Here is an 11,915-nt window from a genome sequence, read left to right as displayed (position 1 = left end):
AGGGTGGACCGGGTGTCACCTGTATCACAGCCTGCAGAGCAGTAAGATCCCTACCCCCTGCACATCTGGAACATAGTCTGTGAAAACCGAAGAAGCACAAGTGCTCACACTTTCTTTGGTCTTCAAAAACTGGAAGTGGAAAAGCTGACTCGGTTATGACTGCGTTTCCATCAAGAGTTTTAAAACATGTTAACAAACTCTTGAACTTAAAAATCTGAATATGAGTGGGGCATGGAAAATAGTATAAAATAATACCTATAAGTAACTTAAACACATTTATTTTATCGCTAGGCTTGACTGGCTCAGACATGCATCACCCACCCTGTCACCCAAGAATAAAAAGAAACAGACACTCATTTTTCAAGGTATTTCTTTTGTAAAGGAGCCAGATTTGGCAACTAGGCTGAAAATCTTCCAAAATTCTGTACAAATGTGTAATATACAAATATACACAAGGCTTTTGCCAAGAAAAGACAGCACAAAGACGAATGACAGAGGCGGCTTTGGTGTCACATACCACCTAGGGCATCGCAACACCCCCTAGGAATGTGAGGGGCGGATGGGCCACAATGTAGGCTACACATGTAAAACACATTACATTACATATGTACACTGAAGTATAAAAGACCCACTGTCCCCTTGGCCGGCTCACAAGTCCTCTGGCAGGAAGGAAGGCCATTCACCTGATAACCCACACGAGGGGAGTTCCTTTAAGTGGAAGAACCTTGCCAAATGCAGTGGTTCGCCCTAAAAACCATTAACACAAGGCATCCCCTTTAAGAGACGGGTGGCGAGAGTGAACTGAAAAGATGGACCGCTCCTTGTGCTCCTGGAGCACCTCCTCCTCCTCCTCACTCCATCTCAGTGAACCGGGCGAACATGGCCTTCCTGACAGCATCTTTGTAGGAATCCGCACCTGAGAGTCCATAGGCACTGCCTTTGGCTCCTAGGCCAGCTCCTTTTAGCCGGACTTGAGCCTGGGGGAACAAAACCGCTGTCAGCAGCTGGCAGGTAGGCTATGAACTGCTCCCACTCCCTCTCAGCATGCCTGGTCCCTACCGAACAGGACCACCCATTAGGAGAGAGGAGGTTTTCTATAAAGACAGGGACTCCTGCACTGGAGACCCGGAGCAGGTTTGCAGACTAAAGGAAGAAAATGGGCCAAGGAAGACAGGGAGGTGGAGCCATAGCCCCCGGCCGCCACCACCCAGTGCCTGCTGAGCATCCGTGCCTAGAAGATGCCTCAAGCGCTTTCCTGAAGCCCGGGGAAGGCCTGGTAATTACGGGCACGGATCACAGCAGGACAGCCAGGTGTCAGCAGAACTCGTGTGCACAGGATTAAGATGGTCTGTAGAGTCTGACCTATGCAGTGTCGCCAAGTCCAAGGGGGCGCAATGACTGGCACCGGCTCTTGTCTACAAGGCCAGTGAGTGGGGCTCTGGCCCCGGGACTCTATCTCAGTCAGGGTTCTGGGCAACTAAGGGATTTCTCATCATGAATGAAAATCCTACTAAATTATAATGTTTCATACGTAACCAAAACTGCTTATAAAGAAATTAAAGCATGTTTATCTTTTAAAAATCCAAAGCACGGATCTGAGTTGGTGTTAGGTAAGGGTTTATAACAAAGGACGTAGAAATACACAGTCCTTAGGCGACAACAAGTTTTATCAAAAGATACCAAAAGACCGGAAAAATCAAGCAAGGGTGCTTGTACCACCCCTCCCAACTGGCATCTTAAAAGGAGGATGAAGGGAAAGCTCAGGGACCAGCGCTCCCACTTCAGTGGTAATGACAGGCTGTGCCTGGGTCCCAGGTGGGCACATCGAAGCCCAATCCTTCTTCTTACCTCGATGGGGGCCGTGATGCCTTGACACTTCCTTCCCAAACCCGAGCCTTCCCGCCAACCCATGGCTTGCAGCATCTTGTTGCCAATGTTACTGTGGTCGATGCCATCCTTGGTGGGCTGCTCATAATTCCTGCCGGTGGCAAAGAGAAAGTTACTTACAACAGCCAGCGCCCCAGCGAAGGAAGTGGAAAACGTGCATCACACGTACACAGTGCCAGCATCAAACTGCTTCTTGCGCTTGGGCTCTGGAGGTTCTGGAATGCCGTACTTCTCCCGTCTCTCTGCGGCTCGATCTCGGTATTTCATCTACGCGGCAGAACAAACACTGCTAGAGATATTCAGACTTCACTCGGTAAGCGCCTAATGAATCTACACTCCAGGACCTCAAGGATTTTCTTAATGTGGAGTTCGACCTCTGATATACCAAATATTCTGGCTCTAAGGTCCCTAAACTTTGTGGCACCAGGGACCAGTGCTCGTATGAGAATCTAATGCCTGAGGATCTGAGGCGGAGCTGAGGCGGAGATGCCGGCGCTGGGGAGCGGCCGCAGATACAGGTGGAGCTTCGCACGCTGGCCCGCCGCTCACCTCCTGCTGCGTGGCCCGGCTCCTAACAGGCATAGACTGGTACTGGTCCACGGCCCGGGGGTTGGGGAACCCTGCCCTGGCTTCCCTCACTGCACTTAGTTATATTTAAGACGGCAAGCTGAGAGAGATGAACTGTGTGTGGAGCCTGGGGAAGAATGATGTCTCCGACAAGCAGTTTCATTTAGCCAGCCACCACTCGTCACACTCCTCAAACAGCCTGTCAAGGTCCTAGAGGAAGAGGAGGGCAAAGCTGCCACTTCCCCTCCGCATCTGGACAGGCCCACCTCCAGGGACAGACACTGACTGCCAAGGAGGCTCCCGCAGACCTGTTGAGCAGTCAGTCCTTCGGGACCTGGCACCATCAAGAATGGGAAAGAACAGGAAAGCAACAGCCCTAACTACAGACATCTCAGAATTACCTGGGATAGGAAATTACAAGTAACTTGCCCACTAGCTTCTATTTGTATTTACAACCCTGCCTGGCTGGCCCTCAATGTGCCTCATTAACCACCAAATCCTGCCTGTTACTGGCCTCACAGCCTTCGCCTGCCCTCACCCTAGCTCTGCCCTGCCCTATCCACTGCTTCCTTCTACATCGCCTGCAATCATCTTATGCCCTGTTGTCCCCTGGGCCTAATTTGAAGCCTCCTTCATCGCCCACGAAGGCGTCCCTCTCCTTCCACAAATCCAGTGTCTTTCACCAGCGAGTATTTGGCATTCAAGACTTGTAAGCAGTCTTCGGGGTGTCTTCTGTGCTTTCCCATACAGGGACAGTGCAGGGCTCACAAAGCACAGTCTGAGTCCAGTCTACAGAGACCACAGTGGCCAGGTGAGTATGGGACAAATCCTACCCTGCCCCTGGGACATAGAATCAAGTGCTACAAATAAAAGCTAAAGGCAGAGACCCAAAGATACTCCTTCTAGTGGCATGTCACCCCTCATTCACCTCTCTCTCCCGCAGCTCCAACGCTTCCAGCTCCTGCTCGCTCAGCCTGGATCGTCGGTAGATGTCCATATTTTGCTGTATGAGAAATTTCAGACAGTAAGAATTCAGATCACCCTAATTAGAAACATAACATTATTAATACCTATCATACTCTACACGTCAAAGCCCAGTTCAGTACATTGCAGCAGGAAAGCCAGGGCCTGCTGTGTATGGAGCTGCCACGCTCCTTCCCACCCTACACTCTGGAACAGACACAGGCACACCTCGCTCTACTGCGCTTCACGGATACTGTGTTTTTCATGGATTGAAGGCGAGACCCTCTGCCGGCAAAAAGATCACAACTCACTTTATTGCAGTGGTCTGGACCAGACCCTGTGACACCTGAGGTTTGCCTGTGTAATCGGACAGCCTTCTAGAAGGCACTCGGCACAGGCATTTACTGAACTTTCACTACTGTCGGGGCTCTGATCATCTCACTGCCTGCCCTCCCTGCTGCAGACTGGCCTGGAGAAGCACAGCCACCTTGTGCAGGTCCGAGAGCTGCTGGTGTCTGACCAGGGCGTCTCTATTTGGGAACTGGCGCCGGCAGAGCAGGCAGGCCATCTTCTTCCAGTCGGCCAGCTTCTCTTCCTCACTCTCAAGTCTTTCCACCAGCTCCTCTTCATTGTCACTGTCACCACTGTAAGCAGCAACCAGACCCCTCTGGGGAGAAAAGGAAGGTGGATCATTGGAAATTTACAACAGGAAGATAGTGACGCTACGTAGCTGGACAAAGTAACGCATAATCCAACACATGAGAGAACTCCCACTGCTGTCACACTGCGGAAGTGAGTCGCACTCCACCCAACTGTATGGAACAGTCAGGTCCTCGAGGGCTGAGCCTGACAGCCTCCCTGGTACCAACCCTCTGGGGGCCCATGAAGAGTTCCTGGATGGTTGTTTTCAAACCACTGACAGTACAGGAAAACCCAAAATAAGATCGATCAGAGCAACAGCCCAAACAGACCACCACCTATCAGGTAAAATACATTCTTTCTTGTGTTAAGTTTCTCTTTCCAGACCAATAAAACTATTTACAAATGCAATAAAACTCAACTGAGCCTAGGAAGTCAGGCATCATTCACTTCTCCCTCTCACCTGCTCTCACACAGGGAAAACAAAGCCCGGAACGGGGATTCTACTCCAAATACCCACCGACAGCAACTACTTCCAGTTTTAAGTAGAAATCAATGAGCCAAGATGCAGCTGAGATTCAGACTGAGAAACAAACCACAGATAAGTCTTTGAAACATGGGTGGTGCTTCCTTACTTTGAGGGGATTCTCCTCGTCTCCGTTTCGCACCAATTCAGGGATGAGCTGCTGCCTTTCAGCTAAAGCTCCCTGGGAAACAGAATAAGTCTTAAGCCTCACGTTTTACTTAAGTCCCCATTATGAAGTATGGCCACTCCTGCTGCTGTCACCTTCTTCTCAAAGAGAGCAAAGCCAGCATCTGCTGCAGCAGATTCTCTTCTCTCTTCTTCTCTCAAGGAATTGACAGGTTGAAAGCTGTTTTTAAAATTTTCTTTCTGCTTGTTTAAACTCTTAGCCCAGCGTTCCATGTCTTTGGCGATCTAACGTCAAAACAACGGCGAGGAAAAACATTGAGGTACGGACTTAGAAAACACTTCATCTCCTGTGCCACTGTACCGAGCCATTAAGGGTCTTATCTCAACCATATGCTCTGTAACAAAACCGCCTTTGCCCTTACTTCTTTGAAATGTCTCCATGAGATGCTACTGCATACAACCAGAGTCATTAATGAATACTGCTCGAAAGCATGAGTCTTTCGGGATTTTCCCCCAAGTACATATACAAACCAACAAACAATGTATGGTAACACTAAAAAACTGCAAAATCTTCTGCGAACTTAGTGTAAATAAGATGTGTGGCCCAGTTTTTAAGAACCCAAATAAAGCTGACATAAATTCTACAACCAAAAACCAAAACAAAAAATTAAGCCCAATACCCCAGAGAGAACGGTGGGTCCCCTGGCTGGATCATATCCTCACCTGCTGGGCTGTTTTGCTCTTGGGTTTCTCCTTCTTTTCCTTCCCTTCTTTTGCAGGAGGTAGGCCCGCCTGCTGGTGGGAGCTAGCCTCTGCAGCCGGCACGTAGGTCTCCTTCTCGCCATCCCAGTAAAGGTACTGCTGAGTCAAGGAGTTGTAGTAGTACTAGGAAAAAAAATAATGCGGACTTTTTGCTATGTCGAACCATTAACTTAAAGGATTATTTTGTCAAAAAGGCACATTAACGTTGTTTTGTCAAAAAATCCTAAACATACACACATAAAATATGTTGTGGACCAGTAACACTTCCTGCTCAAAGGAGCTGCTGTACACCTGCGGTAGGTGAGGATGACGACTGCCAGCTAAAGTGGGGAACTTCTTGGGGAAAAGTAGTGAATGGTGTCTTCTTGACAGCCTAGTTCCCTTTAGCTTAATCCCTGGGCCCTGAGGGCACTCAAAGAGCAATGAGTCTGACGCCTGTCCTCAGACTGACCATTCATACCAACCAGATGGCCAGAACAGGTAGTTCAGGAGGAGGCATGAAACATACCAACCAGATGGCCAGAACAGGTAGTTCAGGAGGAGGCATATCCTCTGCAAAGGTGCAAGTGGCCCAGGTTCTTTTTGACTTTTTGACTTCACACATCCTTCATGACAACCAGTTAACAGCCCATCCTCAGCTTTAACCATACAGAACCCTTGGGACGCTGAGGCGACCGAACATGGTGCTGTAAAACACGACTAGCTCAAGAGCCTGGAAAGAGGTGACAGGTGAAGGGAACTTATCTACAGTCTGTGGGAAGAGTTGTCACAGCAGATAAGTAGCATCTGTGTCCTGTATTTCCCAGTCACTCACTCTACCTGCCCAACAAAGACCCAGGAGAGACTGTTACATTCCTTCCGGGGAAGGTGGTGTGGATCACAGACACAGAAGTCACAACTTCTATGGCCACCAAGGAGAACTGCCTGGGAAACGATCAGATTTCACAAAGGAGAGAAGCGGAAGCACCACGCAGACGCTCGGCCTGCTCAGGCAGGTCCCATGTAGCTTCACACCTCTCAGAAACCACAAGCTCTCAAAGCCTAGTTCCTGTTAAAAGCACTTATTTTATTATTCTATTTATACAGCTTCTGGTCATAAATAGCTGTTTATTTATGGAGTGTTAAAGTCGCTTTTCCTCTTTAAAATTTACATACACCACCAAAAATAAAATATCACTCCACATATCTGCTAATTTCTACCTTCAAGAATACACAGGGATACTAAGTAAAAGGAACTGGACACAAAAGGTCACATGTTACCTGACTGTATTTATCTGAAATGTCCAGAATAGGCAAACCCATAGGGACAGAAAGCAGACCGTGGCTGCCGGAGTGAGGAGGGACTAGGGGGCACTAATGGGCACAGGGCCTCTTTTGGGGCGATAAAATGTTCTGGAATTAGATAGTAGCGATGGTCGCACAACACTGTGAATACATTAAAAACCACTGAATTGTACACTCTAAATGGTTAAAATGGTGAATTTTATGTTATGTGAATATTATCTCAATTAAAAAAAATGTATAGAAGAATCACAATCGAAAACTATCTAGGTCTTCACGGAAAGGTTAACAGCCACCTGTCACCTTTAACTTGACAAAATCATCGACGGCAAAAGTCAGAACCGTAGGTACAGAAGGGGGAGAGTACTGGCCGGCGAGGGCCACGAGGGGACTTGCAGAGCACCAGGAATGTGTGTACACACGTCGACATTCAAAGAACTGCACACTTCAATTTTCTGCATGTATGCTATAGCTCAAAAGTTTTTCTAACCCGTAAATTAAAAATAAATAAATAAATAAATAAAAAATACACCCTCAAATAAAAATTACATCTTGATGGTTCTGAAAAAAGTCAAAACGAACCTGGGCCACTTGCACCTTTGCAGAGGATATGTCGTTTCATGCCTCACGAATGGACTAAGTGAAACTAAGACATTTCTAGTGCAACCGAGGAGGAAAACAGTGCAGTTACCTGTGAGTTGGGGTCATAGTACAGCCCTGTTGTTGGGTCATAGTAATATCCCGAAGACTCGTCATACTGGTACGTGGACGTGTCAGGCACTGCTGCAAAAACAAAACCCAGCGGTCGTCCCAGGCAGGCAATTGGCTGTATTCAAATTCTAAGTGGCCGAGATGCAGCGGGTCTTAATGGTCTCCTTTTCTCACATCCCCAAGTGTCCCTCTGATACCCACGAAGGTGGAGGAACTCTTATTAAACAAAGGCAACAACTAGGACCTTCCGACTGTCAAGAGCCCCATGAGGTTGGCTTACCATATTTGGTACCAGGAACTACACCAGTGGGGGAAGCGGCAGGGGCCTGTGTACTTGTGCTAGTGCTAGGCTGTGCTTCCTCAGTCTGGAAAGAACAGCAGCTTCAATATAATTTCAACTGTACAGCCTCTTAAGATAACTAAACCACTACAATCATCCCGGAGGAAGGGCTCTCCTGACACACACACTATAGCAACGATCTAAGGCAATCCTTGAGCCTGACACATGCTGACAACTTTCCTACTGAAGTCCAGTTAAAGCATGCAGGAAGTACAAACACACCCTGTTTGGAATCTTACATTTCAATACATACACAAAATTATCACCTAATACTGCCAGACAGAGACAAGTTAAGGTTGGAATGTGTATTATTCAATCCTGGCTCATACAACAGGAAGGATAATACTTGTACAGCAAAACAAAGTTCTCCCAACAGTCACCAGTTCTATATTTAGGACAACAGGATTACCGGAGAGCCGGGTGGATTGGAGGTTTGATTATACAGCTGGGGACTCTGGGACACTACGGCCGATGAGGTAGTGGTCGCTGCTGTGCCTGATGATATAAACACAGGGGTTAGGAAGAGCCAAGGCACTGAACTCTAGGCCAAATATCTTCATCTGTAATGCCCAGTCTAGCCTTCTGTCTTTGTATATGTCAATCCTCAATAAGCTGACACTGAATACCCCAGACTTATGATTTTCATTTTTATAATCCACTAGAATGTGACACACAAAGTTAAGCATTCTGTATCAATAGCTAAGAAGAAGGAAGGGATGAAAGAATCTCTATCTACACGAGGGTTAAGAAAAGATTTAACTATTAGTCTTTTACAATTCTGGGCTTCTTATAGTGGACCTTCTGACTGATGTCTGGGCACCAGACTCCAGGGCACACTCTCTCTGCTCACCTGAACCCACGTGGGCACTTGAATGTCCCCGTCCCCGCTCTCCCCACCAACCCCAAGTCTTACAGAGAAGAGGACTCAGAGCTTTGGGTCTAGCTGGAACATCTAGGTGTAGCTCCTCAACTGGAGGTGTTTAAACAAAAAAGAAAAGGGAGATGAAGTTTGCTACCTGATGCAGATGACGTATCGGGTTCCAATCCTCCAGCCTGCTGCTGATAAAACTGTTGGTAATCCTGTGAGTACTGAAGAAAAGTCCGCCGTTAAAGCTGCTGTCTCAGACACACTCTGGAGGCCACAAGTTGGATGCTGGTCGACAACTGACCTACCTGAGCATACTGGGCATAGCCGTCTTGGCCTGGCTGTAGATAACTGTAGTCGACACTGCCTCCTTCACCGCTTTGAGACTACAAAATGTCAAAAAAAAAGAGGAAACAGATAAACTCAGTAGACACCGAGGAAAGAAACTAGGAAGTGCCCCCTAAAAATGTCCTCAGAGAGCTACCAAGGCAAGCATCACAGCTCACTTCTGTGATGTGAGCAATACCGCCACACTACTTTGAGCAAAAAGATCTTCCGTCTCACCTGGGTAGACGACCACTGAGCAGCAGCAATGGCTGTACTAGCCACAGAGAAGGCGCTGACCCGGTTACCATCTGGGAGGACCAGGTCTCTGAAACCATAAAGATCCAATCATGTGATTCCACCTTAGTATGCTCCCAACCAGCAACCCCACATGGCCGAGAGACCAGCAATGCACTCCAGCCTTTGTTGGGAGGTCTCGAATGCCTGCAAGGCCACCTTTTGGAGCGGGGATGGGTTACCACGGGCAAAGTCTTCAGTGTGAGTGTCCCTGTAGAATCACTGTTCTACTACTTTGTACCCTGCCACCTAATGAGGTGTCTGTTGGATGAGCAATGATACTATAAATGGGAAATTTACATTGCTAGACTGAAGTTCTAAATACACGAAGCTATGAGCATGCTGTTCTGGAAGGATTATTTCCAGATGGGTTTGCACTATCTTAAAGCAGTCTGCAGAGCACATATTCTATATCCATCTGCCATGTCTGCTTTTCTCCTGCTCCGAAGTTTTCTGGCAACTGGTTATCGAGGACAGGTGGGAATAAGCTCCAAGAGGAGACAAATGGCAACCAGGGAGGACAGTGTCTTAGTATAGAGAACAAGGACTTAAGGTGCAGTCAGTAAAGCATCTCTGGATGTGTGTCCTATGCGGCAGCTTGCAATAAGGATAATAAATTTAGCCACTCACTTTCTGGCACTTTTTGCAAAATCGACCCCAATAGTTTTGCCATCGATTTTCAAAGGAGGATGTAGACTCTGTAATATCTGAAGCAGCTGAGAAGCATCCTGAAGGAGAATGTGAAGAACAATTTTATCATGTAATTAAAAATCTCTCCTTACTACCTACCCTATTCGAAGAAACAGAGCTTTCTCTTAAAAAGGAATAGCCATTCATTACTGTCTACAGATAAGAAACCTCGAGAAATAAAATATTCCTCTTTCCACCAGAACATAAAGGTATCTAGTATTATTAAAGGAATAAGTGTTAACTCACTCTAAAACAAAGTACGAAGAACTAAACTATGGCTCAAACTTCAGTTCTGCCAGTTATCCACAAGTACCTGCATTACTTTTACCACTTATCAAAGTAATTAGCCTGTAATTTCTCACTGCAATAACTGTCACTACGTAGTCTTGAACTCTGGGCCCCAGGGGCCTTACAGACAGTATCACAACTGGATGAACCACAAGTGCCTCTTAAAACTCAGTTTCTTATAAAGGGAAAGATTCAGCGAGCACCTCACCATTGCAGAAGACAGCTGTACAAATGCGAAGCCTCTGTTCTGCTGGGTCTGCCTGTCTTTTATGAGGCGAATGTTATTGACAGCTAAGGATGCGTAGGGAGACAGCGCCGTCATGATGGAATCCACCACAGTGTGTGGAGCTATGTTTCGAAGTATGATTGCTGGGGGTGAATGAGACAAATGACATATATATGCATTTCTGCCACCAGTGCTTTTCAAGGCACGTTTAAGTACAAACAGACAAACAAACAAACAGATCCATTTGGGGAGATTCTTAGTATATCTTTCACTCTGACATGGAGAAGATTCTAAAAACCAGTGTTTTACAGGACAACGTGAAGCTGCTGCTGCTCATTAAAACAGGGTAAGAGAACAAAACCTTCCAACTAAGGTCAACTTCTAACATAAAGGGGCCAAAAGATTATACTTGAACTTACTATCACAGTAGTAATCCACAGACTGAACCGATTCTGTGGTTCCAGGGGGCACTTCCTGTTCAGAGTCTACAAGAAGGGAAGGAGAGGGGGAGACTCCGTAATTGAAGGCAAACAATAAAGCAATGTCTTTTTAATAAAGAAATATATTCAAACAATAAAGTCTTAATTTTAAGTAAATGAAGTGATTTCTTTTTCAAGTATTTGTGGCTATAGTAAAATCTCATTAATTTCGACATGATAAACGTGGATGCAAAAACTGGGCCCGTGGGGGGATTGACATGACTTCTGTACTAAAGAAAAGCAGATGCAGACTGCAAACCAGGCAAGCAGACTTAATTTTGAAAAATAAAAGAACACTCTGCGCTCTCATAACCAGCAGCAGCATCTCCCGAACCTAAGGTAAGAAGGTTTAAGGAAAATACACAAGTTACTTGATTAAACGCCCTATAATCTATACTTTTCCTCTGGTTCACAGAAAACCCAATCAGTCAAGTTTTAATGCATATTCCAAACAGCTGAATCTGGGCTTACCAAACTTGTCCGCTCCACATCGGAAGCATTTTAGTCTTTTCCTGAAATTGTTAAGGCAGCACTGGAAAAAAAAAGTTTTACCTGTAATTATTTCTCATAGTAGACCAGGCTGACTAGTGACAATGTGGGTTAGAGCGGCAGGGCCGTGGGCAAGTCCCAGTGAGCAACATAAAAAGCAGAAAAGTGCTACCATGTATCCAGACAAAGGGACATTAACCTAAAAATTAGAATGCTTCGTTATGTGAATTCTTCCAAGAAAACCAAATCTTGGAGTATTATGAAGAATAATTTCATTTTTATCAAGTTGGGGAAAAGTTTCATCTCACCCCAAAACCCTGCAGCAAGCCACTGGCAAAGTTCTTCCTTGTATCAGAAGAGCAGTATGTGGACCGTTCTGTGTACACAAACACAATGTAAACGGAATACTGTCTAGCCTCCTACTGGATATGGGAGGCATGCAGAACAAAGCGTCT

The 11,915-nt window shown here is 46.4% G+C and overlaps 1 protein-coding gene across 1 annotated transcript in view; it reads right to left on the bottom strand.

The window, feature by feature from the left end:
• Positions 1 to 353: 353 nt before the first annotated feature.
• RBM5 (RNA binding motif protein 5) overlaps positions 354 to 11,915 on the bottom strand; it is a 22,937-nt gene continuing 11,375 nt past the window's right edge. Inside the window, exons 8-25 of the mRNA XM_006909119.3 lie at positions 11,443 to 11,503; positions 10,912 to 10,977; positions 10,475 to 10,635; positions 9,919 to 10,016; positions 9,232 to 9,319; positions 8,976 to 9,053; positions 8,819 to 8,891; positions 8,212 to 8,297; positions 7,743 to 7,827; positions 7,443 to 7,534; positions 5,432 to 5,593; positions 4,844 to 4,993; positions 4,692 to 4,763; positions 3,905 to 4,084; positions 3,383 to 3,457; positions 2,057 to 2,154; positions 1,849 to 1,978; positions 354 to 977 (exon numbers count right to left, since the gene is read on the bottom strand). Of these exons, the coding sequence (XP_006909181.1) occupies positions 852 to 977; positions 1,849 to 1,978; positions 2,057 to 2,154; positions 3,383 to 3,457; positions 3,905 to 4,084; positions 4,692 to 4,763; positions 4,844 to 4,993; positions 5,432 to 5,593; positions 7,443 to 7,534; positions 7,743 to 7,827; positions 8,212 to 8,297; positions 8,819 to 8,891; positions 8,976 to 9,053; positions 9,232 to 9,319; positions 9,919 to 10,016; positions 10,475 to 10,635; positions 10,912 to 10,977; positions 11,443 to 11,503 (1,881 nt within the window). The 3' untranslated portion in view covers positions 354 to 851. The remainder of the gene's footprint in view (positions 978 to 1,848; positions 1,979 to 2,056; positions 2,155 to 3,382; positions 3,458 to 3,904; positions 4,085 to 4,691; positions 4,764 to 4,843; positions 4,994 to 5,431; positions 5,594 to 7,442; positions 7,535 to 7,742; positions 7,828 to 8,211; positions 8,298 to 8,818; positions 8,892 to 8,975; positions 9,054 to 9,231; positions 9,320 to 9,918; positions 10,017 to 10,474; positions 10,636 to 10,911; positions 10,978 to 11,442; positions 11,504 to 11,915) is intronic.

The sequence above is a fragment of the Pteropus alecto genome, unplaced genomic scaffold, assembly GCF_000325575.1.
Source record: "Pteropus alecto unplaced genomic scaffold, ASM32557v1 scaffold53, whole genome shotgun sequence".
In the NCBI taxonomy this organism is placed as follows: domain Eukaryota; kingdom Metazoa; phylum Chordata; class Mammalia; order Chiroptera; family Pteropodidae; genus Pteropus; species Pteropus alecto.
This window is presented reverse-complemented; position numbering and strand designations above follow the sequence as displayed.